Here is a 26,084-nt window from a genome sequence, read left to right on the forward strand (position 1 = left end):
GCAACTCACTGTTCTTTTCCCCAGGAGTCGATTCACTAAATTCCTCTGAATTTAATAAAACTTTGAAGGGAACTCAATGCCCTGACCCCTATCTTGATGTCTCAGTTCTCCCTTTAAACATGGTCTCACTGTCTTTTCCTTCATGTCTGGCCACATTTTGAATTCCCCTTATAAAAAAGGAGAAAATGAATTCTCATCCAAACATGACCTACTCCCATTAATTAGAATTCAGGAGGAAGTTGGCCATAATTGGCATGCAGGGCATGTTGCTCAGCACAATGAAGCTTTATCTGCGCTGAAATATTATCCATTTATCTTGGAGATGATAATTACACTGCCTAAAATAAGGCATTGGTCACACTAACACTGTGAGGCTTTAATAGGAATGCAGAGGAAACGTTCTGCATTAGCTCTTTTATTCTTTAACCGAAAAACAACATTTGAAACAAGTCTCCCGTGTGTAACATACCGGCTGTGTGGGCTTAAAACCAGCCCATGGCTTTAATTATGGCGAAGTCCACTAACATTACTGTGCTTTCTGCTCTGCTCATAATTCACTATCATTCTTTAACTATATTACCACTGGAACATTCTGACCCAAGTGTTCTGCTGAAGCTCTACCAACTTTTCTCCCTTTTTTTTAATTGCCTCACACTCGTGTCTTCATCCCCGGCTCCCTCTCCTCTTCAGGTCTTGGGGATTTATTTAGGCAGAGGGCTTCTGTCATTGTCGGCCTACGAGTGGATTTTAATGAGGCACACTGGTAATAACATCCACTCATCACCACGTGCTGCGAAGCCACACACGCATATAAACATATTAACGTACAAACACACGCAGTGGGGTTACGTAATCACTCTATTAAACATGTTTCAGGAGCAAAGCACGCAGAGGGAAGTGTAGGAGAGAGTTGGTGTTGCAGGCTGTTATGTAAATCTGTTGGTACAATTTTCTAATATTAGTTTCTTGTCAACACAATGGTCAGTGCAGGTCAACAAATTTTATATTTTTCGACTCAATGAGGAATTGATCGATGAAAGAAATTGACGGATTGCTTGATAAAATGAAAAACATTGTTGGTTAAGTCCATCCAGCAAATCTAGTCCGAGGCGAGTCGACAACAAAATGCCAGCTGTGAGAGGCAAACAGCTGATTATTGGCCCACACGACTCAGACCTTCTAAACTGTGCCCCACCCACTGATGTGGAGGAGCGGCGCTGCTGTAACAGAGCCAGCCGTTTGCAGAAGTCAGCTGGTGGCTGCGCTTCTGTACAGACGCCCCACTGAGTGTGTTTTGCCAAGGTGGCCATTTTCCGACGCGAGTGTAGCCGGGTGACAGATAATTAGGGCAGAGAGACCTGAGGCGAGGAGAGGAGGACTTTGAGTGAGAGCCGACAGAGTGTTTTCCTTTTCCTCTGCAGCGCAGCCTGGGGACAGTCAGGCAAACGGCGTTCTTCACACTCCAGCATTTAGACGTGCCGCATTTAAGGAACGTGTGATGTTTTCATTTGCACACCCCATCAACAACACTAAAAAGAGATCATCTGACAGCGAGTGTATTCTGTCCCCGTGCACCACTCACACTCAGGCAGAGGCATTAAACATGGCAGGGATAAAAATAACAAGATTTGTTTACAGTAGAAAATGAGTTCAAGTTTTCTGTGTAATTATTGATGTCACAGTTCTCTCCTGTTTATATGAACGTCTCACACAAATCACGGACACATCGTTTTTCACCTGCAGTCAGTGACGGCTCCCAGATCACACCGGGAGTCGTCACTGAGGTGAAAACAATGTGTCCCCTACATGCCCAAATATTAATTTACTATCTAACTAACTAACACACTGGCTTATGTAACCAGGCATCAGGCACATAACTGCAGATTGCAATTTGATATCTGTAATTGAATCAGCAGCTTATGCAATCACTCAGATTTCTCCAGCTGTTCCAGCAACTGAGATTATGCGAACGTATTGAAAAAGTAGTATACAATAGTATAAAATATATGATGACCTAAACCTGCCTCATCTGTATTTAATTCTTAACCTTAATAATCATTGAGGTAGAAAAGAAATTCATGTGGATTTTGACTTTGATTTTCTACAGTTTTAACACTTTTGAAACAGTGGAAACACAATATTTCTTCCCATTAAGAGCAGTGTGTGTGTGAAATGACCAGAAGCCATGTCAGCCTGGGACATCTGGTGAGCCTGAAGTCCTGTTGCTTGCTACTCAACAGTCAGACAGATTGTGATTTTTGGCTGAAGAGCTGCGTCATGTCCACAGCCTCTCAGTGCAGCCACCTTACATAATCTAATCTAAAGAACTGATCTGCTCCTCTGGGTTAATGACACACAGACGGGCCTTCATCTGCTCAGCTATACTCTCTGACTTATTGTACATATTGTATAGGTTACCACAAGTTACTTCATCGTCTCTGGCTGCTTATCATTTGCACTGTGTTTTGCACGGCACGCTGAACGGGGTTTGACTCTCTAATCTGTAATCTGCTCTCGGTGCATTTGGGCATTAACATGTGGAGAGATTTGACATTGTGTAAGCTGCTGAATCGGCTGTGTTATTGCGCGAGCTCGCCCAGCTGTTGCAGCAGGTTGGAGAGCTGAGCTGCTGGGAGGGTGATGGCTCGAGACTGGCACAGTAATGGTGCAGGATGCCATAGGATATGTGGACTAGTTTGCTAACAAGGCCGGGCTGCAGGAACTTTGATGAATCCATGATACCTGTGCAGGAGGAAGCCACTGATATCTGAGTTTGAAGGTGAAGTCTTCAGTCAAGCATATAATAATCAGCTACATGGTGATTTTACAATGACCAAAAAACAAACATACTTGGCAATGTTTGAAAGTCATTCAGTCAAGCCTATACAAATTTGCTACACGGCTATATTTAAAGGTCCAGTGTGTAAGATTTAGATGAAACGGATCTATTGGCAGATATTGAATATAAAATAATCCTATAGATGTTTTCACTAGTGTGTTTCCCCTAAATTATATTTAAATACTTTATATTTTCAGAAAGCGGGTCCTCTCTACGGAGGCTGCCATGGTTTTTACACTACTCAAAACTGGACGAACTTAACACCTATTGAGTTTTTATGACAACTGAAGGCTACCACAGTTTCACTTTCATATTTGCAAGGGGAAGGTGGGGTGAGGGGTGTTCATCTGCAACATGCAACTTCACCACTAGATGTCCTGACGTTCTACACACTGAACCTTTAAGTGAAGGTGTCAAAGTAAGCAAAAGAAACGTCCCCAGAACTGCAGTGATGCCCGGTAACCACGTCAGAACCGAGGCTGCGGCCTTTGAGGCTGAACAAACAAAGCAGCGTTCAGCAGTCACAGCTGCCGCCAGCAGGACGAGGAGGCAGAAGGAACACGGGATTTGCCACGTTTCACCTCTCCACCTGACAATGTGTCAAAGTGATGCAGAAACATGCAGGAGCTCAACAGCTTTCATCTGAGTCACTGTGATGCTTTGACTCTGTGTTTCAGTGCAGGTTGACGGTAGGCAGATGACAGCTGACAGGTACTGACACCAGGCAATAAACCAGCCAGCAATCCTGTTTTTCTGCACAAATAAGTGGGACATCAACAATATGAGTTCCTCTGGGGAATCAGGCTCGCTTTGAGTATTTATGAGCACATAATCGTGTCATTCTTGTCTCAGGAAAAGCGGCAGTGATATATAAGGGAGAATTAGTTAAACGCAGCTAAATACCCTAAGCCAATGGTGGGAGCAAGAAAATCAACCAGCAGGACGTTTGTTGCTCACAAGAATGTTTCTCTGCCTCTTCCTCTTTGTGGGAGAATAAAACTGCACGTGAGATTGACACAATAGACACATTTACATAGACAGCAATGTTCCAATATTTATCCATATAGTCTGAATAAGACATGTTAAAAGCATTTTGTAATCCCCTTTATCTGAATAAGGTCTTACTCTGAATAAGCAATATATTAATACAGGCATGTGGCTTGTTCTGATCTTAGACATCTATACATATTAATTACATGATGGCATCCTAATGGCGTTTTCACATCATTTTCTGTTTACATCTGTTTACATGTATTACCTCATGGATTCGCAAATTCACGGAAATCTAGTCAGATCCTCTAATCCTCATGGGGTACCTGTGTTGGAGATCCCCAAAACAGATATTTGCTGCTGAGTCCCATTGATGCATCGAAGCCCCTCCCCCAAACAAAATATATTCGGGACAGCTCTGAAACTGAGTCCTAAAAAGAATTTTCCTCATTGTTCAAAATAAAAAGTCAGCAGCTCACTAAATCCCACGAGTATGTCAAAGATGTCATAAGTCCTGTGAAGCAACAACACATGATGAATAAAACACATGGAGCTGAAAAAGGAAAAGCCATCTTTAAACTACACTCTGCAGCAGTGCTGATAATGAACAGGGCAAAAGACAGATGGCAGGAAAGAGGATTTGCCAAAGAGTGTAACGGCAATATAAGCATGTAAAACATAATCTGCCCGTGTCACACTAATCAAATCTGTCACTGCAATGAAGTCATATCCCCCCCCCCCCCCCTCCTGATCTGGTTAGAGATATTGGCCCATTGTGCTGATGTAAAGTTGAATGCGAAAGCCATATTGTTTCTCTATGGATGAGTCACCTTCATTCACTGGTTCCAGAGAGATCCTTGACTGACAATACAGCACTATTTACCACCTACGCATCACTACGTGTTGAATGAGAAACAGAGAGAGAGAGAGGAGAGAGAAGAGAGAGAGAGGGAGAGGGAGAGGGAGAACTTTTCACTCAAATGCTAATGTGAACATCTCTCCCTCTCCATCTCTTCTACATGTTGTTCTGTGAGTGGATCAAAGCATTTGCCGTACAGATAACGCCATTCACCCACCAAGGCGGATACAATGGGGGGTAGAGGGTGTATGTGCGTGTGTGTATGTGTGTGTGTGTGTGTGTGTGTGTGTGTGTGTGTGTGTGTGTGTCTGTGTGTTCGCTTTTGTTAGCTGTTCAGAACCTTTTCGAGCATAAACAAAGGAACAGTGGACCTCACAGGGACCAAACTCAGTTCTAATGACACAAAAGTTAATTTCTAAGTTCCTGGTTAAGGTTAGAGGTAAGATATTAATCGTGGTTAGGTTAGGGTTTTCTACATTAATTTGTCAGGGTTAAGTTTAGGGTTATGGTTTTGGCTGTCCACAATCAATACAATTCAATACAAGGTGATGATAATGAGAATATCTGCGCAAACCTGTGTGTGTGTATGTGCAAGTGAGTGAGAGAGAGAGAGAGAAAGAAAGAGTGAAAAAGAGTAAGAATGTGTCTCCATCCAAGCTCCAAGCCTAAGTCAAAGAGTCAACACGTAGATTCAGATGCTGAGGGGCAGAGATGGAAGGAGGGATGGAGGGATGGAGGGATGGAGGGATATGATACCGTGACTCACTCACTCACTCTGAGGCCGGACAAAAAAGAGAAAAAGCTAGTTTCACTCGCCCTCCTCAAAAACCTGAGTCCCTGCTCAGTTGTTCTCTCTGAATTCAACACATAAAACCATGTTAATCAATAAATCATGGACGACAAACCACGTAGCTCGGCCTAAAAAACATATTTTTGGGTTAGGGTTTGGGTTAAGGACTTATTTTAACAAACCTCATGCCTCATGTGTAACCCTGAACCTAAAAATGACTTTGGTAAATTTGATGGGAGTAAAATTTTACAGCTAATTATTTTTATACATCATTAGTTATATACCTATTTATATACCTGAAGCAAATTGCTTGAGACCATTCTTAGTCATATCCTAGTAATTAACAGAAAATACCACATCATTTTAAGGGAGATTAAAAATAAAGTTTTCTGGAAATTAGCTGTTAAACGCCAAATTATTGATTATTCAGCCGATTTTCTTGATCAACCCTTCAATCGATCTTTTGTTCCACAAAAATATCTGAAAACAGGATCCTTAAAGACAATGAGGTCATGTTAATATGTTCCTGCACCAGCCCTTTCCTGCATGTTTCAGAAATGTTCACTTTGTTGTGAACGTGTCTGACCCGGATGATCTCTCGCTGCGTTGTTGTTCTTCAAAGTCAGAGTTCATGTCAGAAAACGACTCATGTGATAGACTGGCAATCTTTCCAGGGTGTACCACACCTTTTGTCCAATGTCAACTGGGATTGACACCCCAACCATGAAAGGTTATGCAGTTTAGCCAATGGAGGGTTTCTCCACAAAGTTATGTTTGTGTGTGTGTTTCTCAGATTCATAGAGTCATGGACTTATTGAGAATAAGCTGAATACGGTAAAAGGCAAACTATTGTTATTCTGAAAAAGTGTGAAAAACTGACTGGAAATAAAAGAAAGAAAAGAGCTGGTTGTGCATTGGCTAATCCCATATCAACATTTGGAATTCAAAGAGGTCCCTCCCCAATGGGCTTCGTGTATTCACTCCAGGCCAAAGCAAAAGCCAGTGGGTAGATAATGAGCCACAGAAACAGGCAGATCAAAGTGTACAATGGGCAGTTGAAGCCAGTGATGTACGGCCTGTGCGTTTGTACTTATATCTTTGTGAGGACCATTTTTAGGTTCGGTCTTATGGAGTGAGGACACTTTTGCCGAAACCCCTTTTTTCATTGGGCTGTTTGAGGGTTAAGACTTGTTTTTAGGGTAAGAATTTGGTGTAGAAGAGGGTTAGACATTTAGTTGTGATGGTTATTGTTTAGTTGTATAAACATTAGGCTAACGAGTGTCCTCACTAAGATAGAAGTACAAATTATTGTATATAAAATAAAGGGAATAAATAAATAAAAGAAGAGAAGAAAGACAGAGAATTGTTAATGCGGCTGGGAAGATGGACAGAAAGAGCAGAGGTACAGCGTGGTTAAATAACAAGAAGGTAGCCTAGCACTGATGAAGTGATAAAATGAAAAATAGGTCAAGAATAATGAGCCTTTAAAAGACGACACAATGATGAGGAGAAGCCAATACAGAGCCACAGCTTTGATATAGGTTGATAAAACACCAGGCGTTAACGATAAAGTGTGCTCTTGATCAACTGGGACGCTGTAAAAAGCATCACTAAACTACATTGACTTTCCGTCCATTTAACACAATGTAATGACTCCTGAACATATTTAATGAGGAGACGCTGGGAATCACTGCGAGGAGTTAATCAAGTGTATCAGACAATTCAGATTCTAAAAACACCGATTGTGATGTTGCCGCTGTGTAAACATGAGAGAATAGTGGTGTGGGCATGATTCTCCATATTAATTGGGTTAGCAAGGAAAAATTCATTAGATGGTATTTCAGTCTGATGGAGAGGGAGCATATAGTGTTTAATTGGCTTTCTGTGTTTGCAAATGGGGAGTGGAGATCGCAGAGAGTAGAGATTCACAAGTGTCCCGATACCAGCAGTGGAAATTACTCAGATACTGACGAAAATGGTCGGGCAACGGGGAGTACACAAATCTTTTAAAACGACCCAAGACCACGTCTTTTAATTGTAATGGTTTCAAACATACAAACGGCAATCAATTCTTATAAGTACTTATACTACTGTACCCCCAATGGCTAGTACTGTTTGGAGGGCGGCGAAGAAGAAGTGAGTTCTGGTAGCGCAGTCAGAGCTAGATAAAATGTCACGTATTTTGCAACATTTCAGGAACTGGAACTTCCCATATAGTCCAGGTATCAGAATAAGTAACGGGAAGAGAAAGGGGTTTCTGAGCATCTCTGCTACGGATGAGAGGACACAAAGGCTTGTCCTCTAAATGTGAGCATGAATATAGTGTTGGTTTCTGGTTTACTTTCTTTGCTGATGCGTGTTTGAACTAAACAGACACCATGTTGCAGCTGTGCTTAACCTCCTCTCTTATCTAACCAAGGACAGACCTCTTTCCTGGCCGGAGGGAAGAGGAGAGCGAGGCTCAACTTTTACAGCAGATTCACACGTGGACCCCAAACAGAGATATTCCACCTGGAGGGACCACAGAGGTCAGACTCCAACACTGGTAGAACATCACCCCTCTGCCCCCGCCAGCATCGCATCAGCTGGGGGGGGGGGGGCAGAGAGGAGGCTAATGAGTGACAATGTTATCGAACCTGACGCGTGGAAGCCATAAACCTGCTGATACAGAAAAATCAATATGGTGATATATTGCTATTTACTCGTGTCATAACATATTATTGATTGAAATGGCGTAGAGATGAGAGAAGCAAACAAGAGACACCCTACAATCACGTAACCCTGTAATTGGAATATCTCTTTGTGTACTGACGGACATCCTCAGGCGTCTGGACATTTGGAGAAAAGGCTGAAAGGAGAGTGTGTAGAAAATATCAACTTACGTCTGTGTCGGGGCCCTTGTCGGCTCCGGGACAGGAGAAGGTGACAAACTCATGGCAGCGTTTGTGAACCACAAAACAACACACTAAGAGGAAAGAGAGAGAGAGAGAATTGAGTTTAGAATACAACATTGTGAACGGTTTGTCTCATTTTGTTCTGACATGCACATAATGTGCACACACCTGCCAAATCTGCCTCTTAAAACACAAACACACACAAAAAGTATTATGTCCTTCTGTCAAGTATTTTATGCAAGTTGTCTGACAAATGGACAACAATTATTATCAAATGTTTCTTAGAATGAGTCGAAGCCTGTCCCATATGGACTCATGAGAAAATGTAAGCAGATAAACAGACTCACACACGTGTGCACCCACACTCACACCCACACAAATAATGTCACTGTGTTCTGCAGCCCTCAGCTCTTTAAAATCTGTTGGGTTGACGGGGATTGCATCATTGTCTCCCACTGAACTCGTCCGAAGTGTCCCTCTGCGCGACATGACCGACACGACACCTGATGCTGCTGTCGGTGGCAGTTACATTCCAACTCTGCCGCAGATATTGGGAGGGAAAAGTGTGGGCATCTGTGACAGCTAGAACATAGGCCGACTCTCTCCGACTCGCACTCTGTGTGTCCAACTGTATCTTCTCCTGCCATTAGTTAAAATTCCTCTTTCTTTCTTTGTCGTTCTCACACAATCTGTCTGTGTCTCTCATTGTCAAGCTGGCGGCTTGTTCATTTGCACTTCTGTGCTCCACCACCCTCGTGTTTGTGTGGATCTTTGTCTCTGACTCTGCCAGCTACGTTGGAGTTGCCAGAGAATTTGACGGGCACTGGTTAAACGGGAGAAATTAGTTTACGGAGTAGTCCAAAGGAACAGCAGGGGATGGGACAGTCAATTCAAAAGGCTTTATTGTTTCAAGATGCTCAGTTAGATTGATGATAGACAGATGGGTGATTGGAATGATGAATTCTGAGGCAGTAGCAGTTTAGACCTAAAGTACAAATCCATTAATTATTGTAATAAAGAGGAAATAAGGCAGAGAGCGAGAAGGGGGTTATTAAATTGATCCAAATATTAACACTTGTTAAACTGAGCTCTATTGTTGCCGCCTGAGCCGTTTGTTTTTTAACTATGTGCTTCAGGCTTAGTTCTACTTACAGGTAGAACCCACTGATTGAAATATCACCTTCAAGTTTTAGCTAGCTCTAGCTTACATTACTCTACTGGAAATCATTTCCTCATCGCTTCTCTAAAACAGGTACTTGCCAGTGAGGTGATTTCTGGGAAAAGGAAATTGCAGTTATACTTTGGCAATGTACTTTTAAGATGTTGTATCACATCGGTACATATATAGATTCATGTACTCGCTGATGCCATCAAATCAAATATACTTCATTGTTCCAATGGGGAAATCTTTCTTGGGCCACAGAGAAGAGGACATTGTGTAACAAACGACAAAAATACAGTTCCGAAGGACATATTGTGTAAGACCCAGAATAATATCGCAGAATAAAAGTGAGTTTAATACAGCACCTGCCCTAAAAACACTTAAAATTATAAAACACTAAAAGGATATAAAGCTTCAAAGATAGAAAACTGGCTTTAAAACCTTAAAACCAGGGTGTAAAATGTGCCGGACAAAGTGAAAAGGTTACTGAGATACATCAAATCAACATGTTTCCTTATTGTGAAGTGTGATGGACGTTGGGGTGAACACCTCATGTTGTTATTAGATTCTAAAAGGGACCTAGTTCAGATTTGATAAGTGGATTCAGTAATTATTCATTCATATTAACACTACTTATGTGTCAGCCGTCTTGAGTTTATTTTTTTATTACTCATCACAGGTTGTGTAAACACAGACAAAAAACAGCATCGAAGCTTTTTACTTTTTTTAAAGCAAGTCTTTAGAAATCTGTGACCACTGAGTTTATGAGCAGTTGTTTTGGTAGTGACCTCAGAGCCTTCATTCCCACACCATATCCACCCACCACCCGCCCCCAGGTCAAACTTTCAATCCTCCCATCCCACATGCTGCCCACTCTGCTGTCAATGAAATTAAAATATTTGCTCACATGCAAAGAAGAAGTAAAAAACACATGAGGTCTGCTCTGTATTTTCATCCTGTATGCAGCAACTCGTCAACAAACACTTTTACTCAGCGGGAGTAACTCTGAGCGCAACCATCAGGTTTCTCTTTCCGCTCCACAGCCTACCTACAGCATGTGAATCACGGCCGTCATGACGTTCAATCTACTTTCTCTCCCTCCATCTATCAGGGGCTCCTCACACTCGCAGCCAAACACCCTCTGGTCCATCGCCACCTCTGCTTGGTGCTGATCTCAGAGCAGTTTCTGTTCATGCTGTAGTGTAGCACTGAGCAGACTGACTTGACACTCATCTCAGATCAGAGGTTGAAGAAGGGGAAGCTAATCTATGTGGAGGGGATACATCTAGTTTTGGAGTGTATGTGTGTAAAGCAGTCAACGCAAAGGATTTTTGCCCACCAATAGGGAATAAGAAGAAAAGCTTCCTCATACTCCCCACATCTACTCTTTCTCTGTGTTGGCTGAATCAATACAAATTTGTTTATCCACACTTTCATATAAAGAGAGAATAACAACAGAAGGAACATGCACTACAAGCCCTGGACGAGAACCTAATTAAGACGATTTCTGTAAATTCAATGCAACTATAATAAATGTTTCATATGACTCCAGCCCAGGGAAACTCAATAGTGGGAAGTGTCCCAATCTCGAGGTGGTTCAGTCGTCTTAGAGCACTGAGTGAAGCAGCAGGAGCAGAGGTGACATGGTGACATCCTGTATCATCAGGGCTATTCTGATTAATTACCTTGGGCTTTGTTTCAGCAGCTTAATTTCATAATCACATAGATAAGGGGCTTTGGCATTACAGATCAGCTTAAACAACACAAACACTTTATTTCGAGTGAAGCAGAAGGGGGAAGCGCATTATACACTACGTTTGCATGCATAATTTGAGCGTTTATCTCTACGGGTGGCCATTTTGTGGCACGTTTTCACACATGCAGTTTATGACTGCAGGTGGCGTTTCTACACCTCTCCATCCTCTATCCCCCTATCTCCCCGCCACTGATTCTTTAAAGTGTGGATTTGGCCCTGGGTAATCTGGTGAAAATTGGGTGCCTATCAAGCCACTGTTAATAGAATTATGCAGCGCTGCAGCCCAGAAGAAAAGGCTTGCAGTGGAGATAAGGGAGACAAGGCCGGACACCTGTAGCGCCAGTCCAATTCAAAACCCTCCGGACACATTCAATTGATCCGGCCCCCAGAGTGCATCCAAACACAAAGAGAACTGAAGCTTTGATCTGAGATCCACAGGAGGAGAGCGGGGAAGAGTGCGAGAGAAGGGATGAACGGGCGGAGATGGAGGAACCAAGTCCCCAGGGGTCAAGGCTTCCTGCGACTGTAGAGATGGATGTTCCGAGGAAGTCCAAAATGTCTTTATCTGCTCAAACAACTGTGTTACTCCTGCACCTACATAGATTTTAGTGGCAAAAGACTGCAGAGGTGAAGTAAGCTGACAGCTTTGAAAATGACACAAGATTACACAAATTGTCTGGTAATTATGCACAAATATAAAAACAGACAAAGACAAGCTTTTCCCCCCCTGGTGACGGCTCATGGCTCTTTCTGTAAATTGTCATTTCAGGTAAAACATAAAAGAAAATGGCGAGAAGAGAGGGGAGAGGAGGGGAGGAGGGTGCTTTATCCTTGCTTGGTTATTTTAAGGCTCGATTCCGGCCAGAACTGGAACAAGGTGTGTCGAACCCCACCGAGGCAGCGTGGAGGAAAAAGAGGGAAGACATTTCCTCCACACCTGGCCAGTGGATACTATAAATACACAGGAGACACGTGTCCATGTACCAACACCGTGACATACATAATCACAGGCCGGCGAGTGATGAATGAAGAGCTATTCCTGTCACGAGCCTGTGTAAGTGTTGAATGAGAGAGGTGGAAAAAGGCTGGGAGAGAGTCATAGAGAGAATCAAACAACAGGGCCAATGTGAAGCGCTGTAGCCCATGTGCAGCGGAGAGACCTACTCCTATGCTGTGTCTAGTTCTCGTCAAATCTTGATGGAGTTCAAGGGTCAAAGTGAAACCATATCTGTCTGTTGTTTACCGTGCAGATGGTTTTCACAACCCTCCTGCTCTCAAGCCGAGACACACACGATTTCATCCGCACAGCACATCAGTCCGCATGTTTACCGCCTGACAGGAGGCTTCTCAGGCCAATTCCATCTCTGTCCAGCACTAATCTAAGTCCACACTGTGGCCAGATGTGATATTCATGTGTACAAAATGTCTGTCAGCACCGCCACAGAAGCAAGAAAAGCAATCTTTCATAAAAGTGTAATTTCTCTTCCAGAGATCTCCAAATTCAATAGAGACCTTTGAACTCCCACCGCTGCAGAGAGTGACACATCTGAAGTTCCCAGAGCCCCAGGTCACATGACCCATACCCACCAGCTCTCTCTGGAGGCCGGTGTAGATGGATGGCTTGTGACTGCAGACGGACTGACAGTGAGGACAGTCAGAGAGGCCAAGCAGTGGCCTTTCTACAGAAGATGCCCGTGGATATTTTGGGACAGAGATTTGAGTTGCCCTGGCGTTTCTCCTGTATCTATAATCTAAACACAATGTTTGTGGGTCATTTATATCTGTAATAGTTCCGTTGGCGGTTCACACAAAGAACTTACATTAGCCAATGAGATGCCACTGTTTCCATCATTTTCATCATACAATAGGGCAATGCACAATGAAGACATAGAGAATATAAATCTGTCTGCTTGGAGATATTTAGCCATATCTAAGTAATAGCTGCCTATCTAATGTCTCAGATAATTTTATATCATATATGATCTAATATTAGTGATCACGAGTCCAAGAAACCAAAATGAGTTGGACGTCTGTGGGAAGCTCAGAGTAGAACTGCTGCTCCCTCACGTCGAGAGGCAGCCGAGGTTGTTCAGGCATCTAACAGCGGTGCCAGTACGATGCCGCCTGGGAACTTTCCAATGGAGGCTCACCGGGAACTCCCAGGTGGGCAGTGACCCCCAACTCTCTGGAGGGACAACATATCCCATCTAGCCTGGGATCCCCAAGTGGGGCTGGAAAATTTGGCTGGGGAGAGGGATCCTTTGGAACATCCTGCTTAACCATCTGTCACCGGTAAACTGATTTCAAATGAGGATTGATGGATGGACAGACGAACAGATGAATGAAATATTAGCTTAACTATCTTAAGTCAAATTCATTGTATTTACCAAAAGCAGACATTCCCTTCTGGTTATTTCTGCCGATGTATCCTATCAGGATATGGGTCGATATCGTGTTACATACTATACGTATCAGACGCTACAAATGTCATACTGTATGTATTTTTATATTCCTTTTACTTATTTTGTTTCATTTTTTAATTTAATTTAATGTTTTATTTCAGCTCGGTTCACACCTACACAATGGGACAACACTGTAGCGAACTTAATTGCCTCAGTATATCACAATACAAGTCTCTGTCCTCTTTCCGCCACTCGAGGGAGATGCAGTGTGTGTGATATACTGTATGCCGACAAACAGTGTTCACCTGCAGAGGGGGAGGAAGCGAACAGAGCCACAGCCACAACAAAGGCATGGAAACTCTACTTCAGCACATACATTCAATTATGCATGCTTTAGGCTCATAAAGGACAAAGACGTCCAGACCCTATGTGCAGAACTAACAGTGATTACATGACCCTGAAAGCAACAGCAAAGATGTTCCACTGATGCACCGACTTACAAGGAAAAGGAGAGAAGAGATGGGATGGGACGGGCGAACGAATAGAGCAAAGATGAAGAGATAGAGAGAGACAAGATATGATGATGAGAACAGAAAAGAGCAGAATACATTTCCTCCTGCTTGTGTTTCCTCAAGGAGAGCGCATGAAATTAGTAAATCTTCCTAAGAATTCTGTTTGTGTCTGGCAATTATCTCCATCACCATAATATTGTGCTCTATGAATATGGATGAGTGAGTGTGTGTTTGTGTGTGTGCATTTGATTGTTCATATATATGCATATGTCAGGAATTATGCACTTTCTGCATGGGACCAGATAATCGCAGAGAAGAGAGAAGAAAACACCTCAGGAGATTCAACACAGCAGGGAGGCTCCACAGTTTTGAACAAAGCAAAACAATCACGACAGATGCAAGTGAATCATTGTGCTCATATTCAGTTACAGAGGAAAGGGCCTCATTGCATCTGATTGGCTGAAAGGAGGCATTCAAGGTGAATTTTTCTATGTAAAACTGCGTCACAGTGCTTATGTGGCCGAACAAGTCCCCAACTCGATTTGAGCCTGATGTAGTCTTAAGCTGCACTGAGTTTGTGTTACCACATGGGTATTTCCTACTTTTTCCAATTACAGACATGTGAAGTGTAATGTAAAACAATTGTTTAGCCCAGCCACAGAGTCTGGAAATTTCCAACCCTTCCTGATCCAGATGGGTTCAGAGGCCTGGGGTCAGGTATCCAAACTGTAGTTGGCAGTTTTCCCCTAGGCCCGCTCTGTGTTGGATTATGCATGTCTGGATAGCTTGTCACAGAAGACACACACTAAGCAAACGCTCACAGATACATGAATGCAGAAGTGGAAAAATTTTGGCTCCTGTTCAATCCATATCAGGATAATATTTCTTAGACTGATTTTTCCTCCTGGGTGAAGGTTGTTGGTTTAAACTTTCTCTTTATGAGCAAATAATGACAAACACTCAAACAGCTAAATAATTTGAGAAAGATTAATTTCTTGTTTAACCTCCTCTCTGTTCTTACACAATAAATAAGCATTATATCGATATATACTGGACTTTTGTTATATCGCTATTGACGGGAATTATATTGCTATAACTATTGATTCTTCTTTCACTGCCCAGCCCTAACCCAGGCAATAAAGAGGATGCCCCCAGGGTGTATGCTGGTGTTTATTTCTGCAGGAAAGAGCTCCACAAGAGGACAGTAAAAACTGTAATACTCAAAATATGCTAACGGTATGGCTCTATGGATGATGATGTGGGTTTGGGATTTTATTTTTCTCAGCAGCCATTATATTGCCCTGACCTGTGTACAGACCTTGGTCCCTAGAGGATGAATTGTAATAACTCTGATCCCCAGACCTGCTCCATCTTCATGTACCTGCACATTTTGTTCAATTCTTTTATTGATGACAAACTACACACAGTCTTTCTTGGATAATAATTACTTGCTTTTTCAAAACTTTCAGCTTCACTTCACGACGTCCTCTCTTACATGCTGCAAATGGCGTGCATGTACATTCAGCCCACACTCTTTGCAGCACTAATAGTGTTTGTATAAGAAACGGCCACAGGGGGACTGGATCAATTATTCCAAACTACAGGTGGGAGTGTTTGGCTGCCAGACATCTCTGAGTCACACATGGGAGAAGTGATACTGCCTCATGAATTAAATATGACTCAGACATGCTCACAAATACATAGGATTAAGCCGGGAGATACATACTGTTGTGTTTGTTATGAGTTGGCCCTTAAAATTGAACTGAATTGAATTCCTTTCATTATAATTCATTCTTCTTGTTTGTGAAGCACTCTAACCTTGTTGAGATGAGTGCTAAACAAATAAATAAATTATTATTATACTACATACAAAATGTGAATACACATTTATGCCGTTTGATTTGATTTGATTAATTTGTACACAGTCATATGCACACAGATGCAGAAAGGTGCTCATTGTACTACGCAGGCAAGCAAACATAAAAAAAAATGTAAACATGTTTATTCAATGCCTTTAAGTAAGTACACATAAATTGTATATGTCTGGTTCTCATGTCTCTTCATCTTTCTAGAAACACGCACACACAGACACACACTAGCAAGGGATGTATCGCCTGCAGTGGTCTGGCTCAGAGCCCCTTGTGTCCATGTATCAGGTGTCACAGTGGTAGTAAAGTAATGAGTCTGTGTGGCTGTGGTCCACACAGTAGCTGTCAGACTGACAAGGCTGCGCACAGACAGGACTGAATTAGATCATACAAAGGACCGACTATCAGTGGGAGCTGTAAGCAAATGAATACATGTGACTGAAAAACCCGTACAAGCATACATCCTCACAGCCAGCCAGTCGCTAGAGGTATCGGTTTACTTGACTATGGCTTCTTTGTGCACAGCCTACACACACAGAACAGGCGGTCGGGCAAATGGCAAAGGTCACGGCCGAGTCCAAGTCTGATGCCCGGGGACAGGCTGATACCACACATCAGCATCAGAGCATCTTCCACTCCTGCGGCACTGCATGTCCTCAACCAATTTGTTTGCGACCAGTGAAGTCAAGGCTAAATTTGTCTCAGGACATTTTGAAACATAAATAACTGACTTTGTTTCCCCCTCATTTCACTCACTTTACATAAATCCTCTCAACCACTCGCTTTTCATCTTTTCACCGTCTTTCATTTTCTCACTCAGACACAAAATGAAAGAGAAGCCGGAACGAAACATGCTGCAAAACAACGACCTTCGTCAGAACTCACTTCTTAAAAAGCGGTGGGGGAAAAAATCATTATGGAAAAAAATGTTCTTTAATTTAGACATGATAATAACGCGGCATAGTCCAAGGCACACTATTCAGTGAGTACAAATGTTGTATAATACTATATAAGATGCAAACAAATGAGCACCAAATTCCACTTCTGGCCATAAGTTATGAGAAGCTACAGGCAGACAGACAACTGGAAGGCTTTAATGGCAACTCAATACGATGTGGCAGGCTTTGATGTTTCCTCTTGACCTTTATCTTGCCTCGTTCCGTTTCTTATACTTTGACTTCTTCTTATATTCAATGAGCAGAGATGTTTTTTTAACCTCTTCTGTAATCCTGATTAGTTTTCTTGCATTTTCCTTCAGCAACAACCATACATGCTGATGAGCTTCAGAAATCAGAGCCACGTACTTCACACACACACTACTGCGGATTCTTCTTTGCCACTGAGTGAAAGTTTTTTGTTTTCTTAGATCTTTGGTAGTTTAAATAATAAGCTCCTGAAAACTTGTTTCCTGGTCCCAGCATTAAAGTGACTGAATGTAACTTTTGAAATAAGAGAAGACAATGTTCCATCTTTCAAGGAAAAGCTGAGTTCACCAGTATTAAAAAGGACGATACAAAAATACCCTTAGTTGTTTTTTTTGTTATCCCCATGAAGGCTTTTTTGACAACTTGCTTGATAACTAATACTAATGTGCAACTCCATGTAACTTAATTTATCACCACTAAAAAACTGACGTCACTGCATCACTTTGCTGACTTCAGGACCCTACTGTTGCATTTCATTTTGGTATGTAAAACATGACAAATAAATACCATTTGCAGGTTGTAAAATGACGCAAGACCCCAGCTTTGATAACAAGTGCACTTGACAATGTTTTTACAAATGGTGCCCTCGCTGAGCGGAATGAATCACAGCGAATTTATGCATGAATCATCTTTCTACCCCTATGATAAGAGAAGTCTAACTCGAGTGAAATGAACAAACACAACGCCTAAATTACATGAATCATCACAGCCTATTGTGAGCATGAAAACACCAGGCAGTAATTCGTGACATTATAGCAGTAACAATTAGTCTGAGGTATTGTAGCACACGGTTAAAGATAGAGGAGGCATCATGACACTGCTGATTATCTATCAAACTGGTATAGTAATAAAATAGGATAAGACAACGGCAGCAAATAAACTTAATCTAGAATAGGGAGGAAGTGTGTGAAAATAATTCAATGGCAGGAAACAAATTGAGACAGGAGGCAATAAAGTAGATTTTGACTTTGACTTTGCATTATCTGATTGTGAGTCGGCAGGCAGACAACAAAGTAGTTAGATGTTTCCCTCTTCTCATTTTAATGAGTCAATGATCTGATCCTGGGTCAGCTGGGGCAAGTTTACAGCACAGCATCCAAGTTGTCAAGAACCGACAGAACAACTCTCCCCACGAGGCCTGCTCTCTACCAGACACACACACACACACGTGCCTACACACACACACACACACACACACACACACACACAAACACACACACACGTATACACAAACACACACACACACAAACACAAACACACACTGGCCCCTAACCTTAACCATCACATCTAAATGCCCAACCCTAAAACCAGCCAAACTGTCCTCACAACGTCAAAATGTCCTCTCAATGATGGTATTGAAACATAATTGTCCCTCATAACTATAGATAGGCATGTGCACACACGACACACACACACACAGATATGCACGCACTAATACATGCACATGTACACACATGTACAAATACACACATCCACACACAAACACATGCTCTTATCCAGATGTCGGGAGAAAACTCACAGATGGGCACTTAAGCCGTTTTAAGACAAGACCTAAGTGTAGAGACCGGAGAATCAGTTATGGAGTTTACGCGCAGATCGCCTTTTACACATGCACATCGCAGTATCATTCAGGCGAGAGGGGGAGCAGCAGGGTGCTGAAGACAGGGGCAGGAAGTGACGTATTAACTCCGCTGCCGAGATCACGTGATCATGTTTACAACACCCCAACACCGTCATCAGCTCTTATCACCACAAACTCTCTTAACATCTTCGTCTGTGTCTTCTACGTGTATGACGCTTTTTCACCAGGAGTTATTTGTTTTGTTTTCGGTTATTTTCACTTTTGTGTCTGTCACGAAAGTCCGCAGAAACTCCGGACGTCTCACTCAGATATTTGTGTTCACCCATGCACCTCTTCTGGTGAAAACACGGTACTGTGGAGTCCAGTGCACGTCTGAAAGCAGCTTTAACCATTCAGCCTCTTCAAACATGCAGAGACACACTCTCTCTCACACACACACACACACACACACATCCTCACTCTTTGTCCTTCTCTTAAGCCGACCAGAAATTTATTTTTGTAGCACGAAAACTGCAGAGCCCCAGAGAAACACAGTCATGCTGTATTGAGGTCAAGAGGCTTGAGCCAGGAAACCTGGCCTTTGTAAGTAGCGGGGGAATCAGTAAACTGTAGTGTTGCTGCAGCATCTTTATTGCTGATTAAATGGTACTCGGCTGAGAAAGGGAGCATGACTCCTCTCATCACTGGGCGTCTCAGTGCTTGACTAATTATCCTAGTTAATCCACATGCCTGCATTCAGGCCTGCGTCGAGCGATTAGTCAGCCTGTCGAGCGCCTGGCACGTACCATTTGGAGCTGAATAAGGGAGGAAAAACCCCGAAAGGCAGCAGCTGTGGTGAAATGGCATTCTGTTCTTTCTGCAAGATGGTTTCAATTAGCACCTGCTACCTCCGATGCCTCCCATGCTTTCTTGTTCTTTTATCTCTGACTTTTCAGTTTCAGCAACAATGAGTTGACCTTTTTCGCTCTGCTCCTGGGAGGGCATTAAAGATGGCAGAGTCGGCCAGGTCAGTCAGACCTTATTGCTGCTAAAAGGGTTTTTTGACACTTGCGTAGCCACGTATAGACTAATCCATGGATACATGCACATCCACAAAACCTTTCGTCTGCGTGAGTGACTGATGAGGTATTTCTTAAACTGAGAAAGTCAAGAAAAGTCAAAGAGATCAGAGGGAGATAAAGAAACCTATACCTATTATATATAGCATATGTGGTCAGCACTTCTGCTGTCTCCTGCACTAAATAACTCATGATCCTACTGAGCAAACAGGGGACTATATGTCAGTGAAAATGGAAATGCATGAGCTTGACTTGTATCCCTTTTAACATGTCACACAGGTTGAATGGATGATTTGATGATATATGAATACCCACATTCACCTTTTGTCTTCAGTTATTTGATTGTTTTATAGGAACTTTCCACTGAATGCATGTACAGTATATACCCTCACGTATATTTAGACATGACCCAAGGTGCTCAATGTAAAACCTTTGACCTTCAGGTGACGCCATAAAAAAAAGTCAGTTTGATTGACCGTTTGACTGTTCAAGCCTTCGTGACAAAGATTTACATAATTCTATCAGCAGCGGTTTTAGGTCAAGGTTACAGGCTACAAGGTCCTCATCGGAGCAGACCACAGACTGTACACAAGAATGAATGACATGATGAAAAATGAAGCCAAAGTGACTCCATCTCCCCTAGGTTGCTAGCTGCAGAATAGTACACGTTAAATACAATTTCCTCAAAGATGGCTGCTGTCCCCTTACGTAGTTCTTATCACAGGGATGCATGTTCAAGTATTCATTTTTGTTTGAATGTTATGTTTGATATCACAAAAACTACTAAACTGATTTTCATGATATTTTGTGGAAGGGTAGGGCATGACCCAAGGAAGAAAGCATTACATATCGGGGTGGATCCGGTTCAGAATCCATCTTTAAATATATTGCAGACGTGTCCCTCAAAGCCTTGCGTAATAAACATATTCTTTACAAAGAAAGGCTCATGATTTCCATTGGTTCTTTGTTGCAGAAGCACAAATTCCCAGCCACATTTCACACAAATCAGCTTAACCTAGACAAGCACGACCTTGTCTAGGAAGCTGTGGCTCCTCGTGAAAAGCTTCCCTTACAGATGGAAGCCTAATTTCTCACTCAACGGTTTCCACCACCACACTGTTCCAAAGGGATCTGCTCCGTCCACACTGCCGGGCCGAGATCAAAGAGCTGTTGACACAGTCTGAACTGACTTGTCAAGGCTACCGTGTCTGTCTGACATTCAGTTTGCGTTACAGAGCCTGCAAGGGTGTTTCAGAGATAATGTGCTTTTGTATTATCTGCTAGATGGAAACAGACTGCAGCGTGTGAAAGACACACAGCAGCCGTCCACCATAGACCAGTCCGTGCATGTGCGTGTACAGAGTGCGAGTAGGTGTGAGCGGTCGTGTCGTCCGTTGCCATGCAGGGTGTGGTTGATGCATTGCTCACTTGTGCACGTACATCGGCAAACACGTGGTCATGCAACATAGTTACCGAATGCAAAATTAAAATGAATTCAATTAAGATACATGACCACAGCTAAAGCAATTAGTTGATCAATTTTATCAACAGAAAATAATTGGCAACAGCTCTGAGATTAAATTAATGATTGAAGTCATTTTCTAACTCAAGCCAAACATTTAATGGATCAAGCTTCTCCCACTAGCGATCGGGGGATGGAGGCAGGGTAAAGAGTTCCCACGGATACATGCACTCAACCAATCCCAAGTCAGTCATCATGACGTCTCACCCCGTTTTTTATATCATAAAATGACACAAACCATCTCAGAAAAAAATGTGTTAGACACGTGCTTTGACTTTTTAGTTTGATCCATGTCGCATCCACTAACATGGAGGAGACAGGGTTCATGACCTATACTGCAGCCAGTCACCAGGTGGCGATAAACACACTTTGGCTTCACTATTGGGCGGCAGTGATGGCGTCCATCTTTCTAAACAGAGGCATGGCTGATGGTTCTTTAAAATCCTATTGAAAATCCATGTAGTATTTATTACCTTGCCCTTTGAAAAAGAACATGATATATTAACAGGTCAAATGAAGGTAAATGGAGATTCCAAATCAATACCAACAACGCTCAACACAGACTACAGCAGCAAACTGAGCTCCACTTCCTCGTTCAGTCATGCCAGCAACAGACTTATGATCCTAATGACACATAACAACTAAGAGCTCCTCATTCAGCATTAGCATTTCCTCCCTCTGGCTTGAATACTGAGCCAACGGGGAGATCTCTTGGGCAGCCCCTTCCATCATTTTGCATGTTTATTTTGCATGTCTAGACACAGAGCAATAAAAACACTTTACAGTCATTTGTGACTGAAAACCAGTTTGTGTTAATTGTCATGCTTGTCTTGCCCGCTTTCCTTGAGTCCCTAAAATCTTTCGAAATGGACACTGTTGCCAGGACGCTGGCTCTGGAATATGACAGTTGGTTAGAAATGATGCAACCGCCTGAAGCCCACATACGCCCTTTATAGGACAGCAAAGGTAACAGTGTTGATGAATACATGTTTTAATTTTTCTAACTGATAGATGTATGACTGTATTTGTGTCTGATCAAGCATTATCTCTGCTATTGTTCTGAATTTCATATTTTTATGCTGTCCAAGATAAAGTGAAGCGGCTGTTTTCACAAAAGACATGAGAGTTAAAGAAGGACACACAAAAACAACAGAGAGCACTGAGTCTAAGAAACAATCTCCCCATAATTTCATTAGTGGAGCCCTGGAGACGATAAACACAGATCAAAAGGGATAAAATTCCTTCCATTCTACCATGCCGATGCCAAAAAAAACATGGTCGCAAAGCGCTGACTCTCCCCCGTGGTGCCTGTTGCTATATTTGCCCAGAGCGGAGCGGGGAGGCTGGGAAAGACGAGGAGGGGACACAACCGTGACACCTTCAATTAGAGGCTCGGACTTGACAGGCCCGGTCTCCTGACCTCAGCCCCCCCGCTCCGCCAGGGGAGAGCGATGTGAGAACAACGCAGATGGAGTTCCTGTGAACGTGCACGAGAATGCATGCATGTAGAAGACAGAGTGGAAGGAGGTGGAAGGCTCCTATGTGCATTGATGTGTTCAGACAAGCGGCAGCGTCTGAAATAATTCAGTTTGTCATTGAAGCAGCTTGTAGCACATTAGCAGCCTGTCAGAATATAGGCATCTGATATCATACACAACGACTATGTGCATTCTAGTGCGCGCGCTTGTGTGTGTGTGTGTGTGTGTGTGTGTTGTGTGTGTGTTTCCCCTTAACTGTCGGCCTGGAGCCTTCTCTGGACATATTCTCACTTATCATCACGGTATATCATCATCCTGCAGTTTTTCTTGGCATGAACTCACGTCTGTTGCTGTGTGATGTGTTTTTTTTACACATTCATAAAAGCTTACTCTCCATAAATGTGACAAACAGTGTAATGTTGTCACCCAGTAAAAGCTTATCAAGCAATAACAGTGCAAAAACCCCAGTAAAGAAAAAATGTAGTAACTTAATATCTGGAGTGACGACAGAAATGTGACTTTTGGACATTTAAACTTACAATAGAAATTGCTTTACTTTAGAAAGTGTCATTTTTGAGTGAGATAAAACAATATAGGAATTTCGCAAGACCTATAGAGACTGAGGTAAAAACCAAACTACTGACACTGTTGTTAGTAGCTGCTTTTAGACATGCACTGAAGTCTGGATATTCAATTGATCAGGACACATTTTGGGATGTTTTCTTGCCAGCCCCCAAATAAAAAGTCGTAGTAAGCCCATGTGCGACTACGGCAGGAAAGTGTTCAACTCACAGCAAGCGAGTGGGCACATTGCTGATGTTTTCTAATATGTGATGGGTACAAAACGAAAAAAAGTCAGATTTGAGAGCTTTTGACGTGCTGTAAAACAAAACCCTCTGATCTCTGCAGCTGGATTTTCATGTCGTGTCCTGCCTCCGGTGATAGCTGGTGAGACAGTCTAAGTTAAAGCTAGTTTAGCTACTCTCTTCCTACTTGACATGGGGATTCATGGTCTCTTAAAAAGACCTTGAACCCCCATGCTTCAGTAAAAAGTTCAGTGTAAAAATAAATACAAATTATGCAAATACTTTCATGATAGTCTACATGAAAAACACAGCAATGCAGCAACACAGGCACTAAATATTCACAATGTGTGAATGTGCTAGAACACACTATCTATAGCTTACATTATACAATTGCCTTTTCATTGTCATTTACAAGATGCCCACACATGTGTAATCACGGTAAACAGGAAAGGGGTGACCATGGCAACAACAAATCAGATAAATAAATGTAAAAATAAGGCAATGAAATTAGTGGAACAAGTGTATGAAATTAACAACTTTATCTTCAGAAAGATATTATGGATAGAAAAGTACATGAACAAAGTTCAGTGACAGAGGATAATCGCACCCAGATTTAACAGATATGTGTGTTGAACACTGTATTTGTGCATAAAATAATGATAATAGATTTTATTTATACAGCACCTTTCATACATAAAAATCAGCTCAAATGCTTCAAAATAAAATTAAACATCTGAAATATGTATAAATGAGGATGGGTAGATATGAATAGGTATATAATATGCTAATAACTGTCAGAGTGCAATGTTATCAGTGTTCTGGGATTCTAGTGGAATTAATCTGGTTACCGTTTAACTCACCTATCTAAATATATTTTTCAACTGAAGATTAGTCTAACGATTCGTTAAGAATTTATTAATTTATTTATTTGGTTGAAATGGACAAAGACAGCAGAAGAGAACACATTTTAAGTTTTTTCTGTAGATTGTTAAAACAGGGAACAATATCTGATCCTGTTTTTAGGTTTTATAAAAGGTCTGCGAATAGAAATCAGCATAAAAAGGTAAAACACACTGAGGTTTCACAACTTATGATTCAGCTTGGCATTCAAACTATAAACCTGCTTTCTTCCCTCAACTCTATTTCACTAGTGCTCTTTGTAGGTAAAATGCTCATTAGGCTCATTCCAATTTCCAAGCTCATCCTGCACGGTACCTCGCATTCAGGTCCAACATTTGCATATTTTAATTTGTTTACAGTGTGGAGTCAGTATCCGCTGGTAAATATGTAGACAGATGGACTGTCAGGTAGAAAGGGGAGCGAGGTGTGAGGATGACTGAGAGCCTCGCTGCAGTCTCTTACTGGGTGACCCTCACACTGTACAACACGCACACACACACACACACACACACACACACACACACGCTTACAGCACCACAGGAGCAGGAAGAGGGAGAGAACGCTTCAGAAAACTGGCACACACATTTTCTAACCCTCTGCCTCTCCCTGTCTGTCCCCCTGCATCTTTGTCCTTGCACAGAAATAGCAAAAAATAGGACTGGGGCTGGGAAAGTCCCATGTGTTCATCTTAGCCCCGCACTCTGTGCTTTTTCTCAATTACGTTGCATTTAGTCCCATTTCATCTGCACCTTTCTCATTTCGCTTTTTCTTTTAAATATTTTACTGACACCTTTTTATAAAGTGACTATAGCAAAACATAGGAAACCAACTGTCCCTGTATGATACCACATTTAAATTCATTGGATCCACATTTTGATTTTGATCTGCACCAGATGCACAAACTCATAAATATCAGACCCCTAAACATGTCTGATTTAAAATCAATCAAAATGTTGAGAAAACGCCCGATCTCACAATGTTTCTTGGAACACCACCAAAATGGAATGGGTTCTGCGCAGTGCTGAAGAATACGCATGATGACATTATATTAAGGTTATTGATTTTCATTCCACAATGACCTTTTCCTGGATAGACAACTCAGACGATTGCAACCTTTGGTGCGAAGGTGAATGCGCAGTATGAGATCTCAGAGAGGAGCCACAAATTAAAACTAGATTGTCATGTTTAGCTTTTCATCCCCGGACCCGAGGACACTCTCGTCACACACCGCTGCATGAGGTGCAGGCCCAGCGAGCTCCAAATCCTCCCGAGTGCGCATTGTGATCACCTTATGTGGGTCAAGATGCGATATCTCTGACTTAAACCAGTCCCGAAATAGCTGTGGGTGTAATCACCGCTGAATTCATTAAGTACAGCTGGAGTGCGGAGACACAGAGAGGTGAGCACTTGAGTCTTTCTGTCTAAAACAGACAGCTACCTTTTTTGCACAATCCACACACA

General features: G+C 42.3%; 1 protein-coding gene across 1 annotated transcript in view; it reads right to left on the reverse strand.

The window, feature by feature from the left end:
• Positions 1–26,084, reverse strand: part of prkcab (protein kinase C, alpha, b) — an 81,774-nt gene that overhangs the window by 44,293 nt on the left and 11,397 nt on the right. Inside the window, exon 3 of the mRNA XM_053443029.1 lies at positions 8,361–8,443. Within this exon, the coding sequence (XP_053299004.1) occupies positions 8,361–8,443 (83 nt within the window). The remainder of the gene's footprint in view (positions 1–8,360; positions 8,444–26,084) is intronic.

Source organism: Pleuronectes platessa, chromosome 16, assembly GCF_947347685.1.
Source record: "Pleuronectes platessa chromosome 16, fPlePla1.1, whole genome shotgun sequence".
NCBI lineage: Eukaryota > Metazoa > Chordata > Actinopteri > Pleuronectiformes > Pleuronectidae > Pleuronectes > Pleuronectes platessa.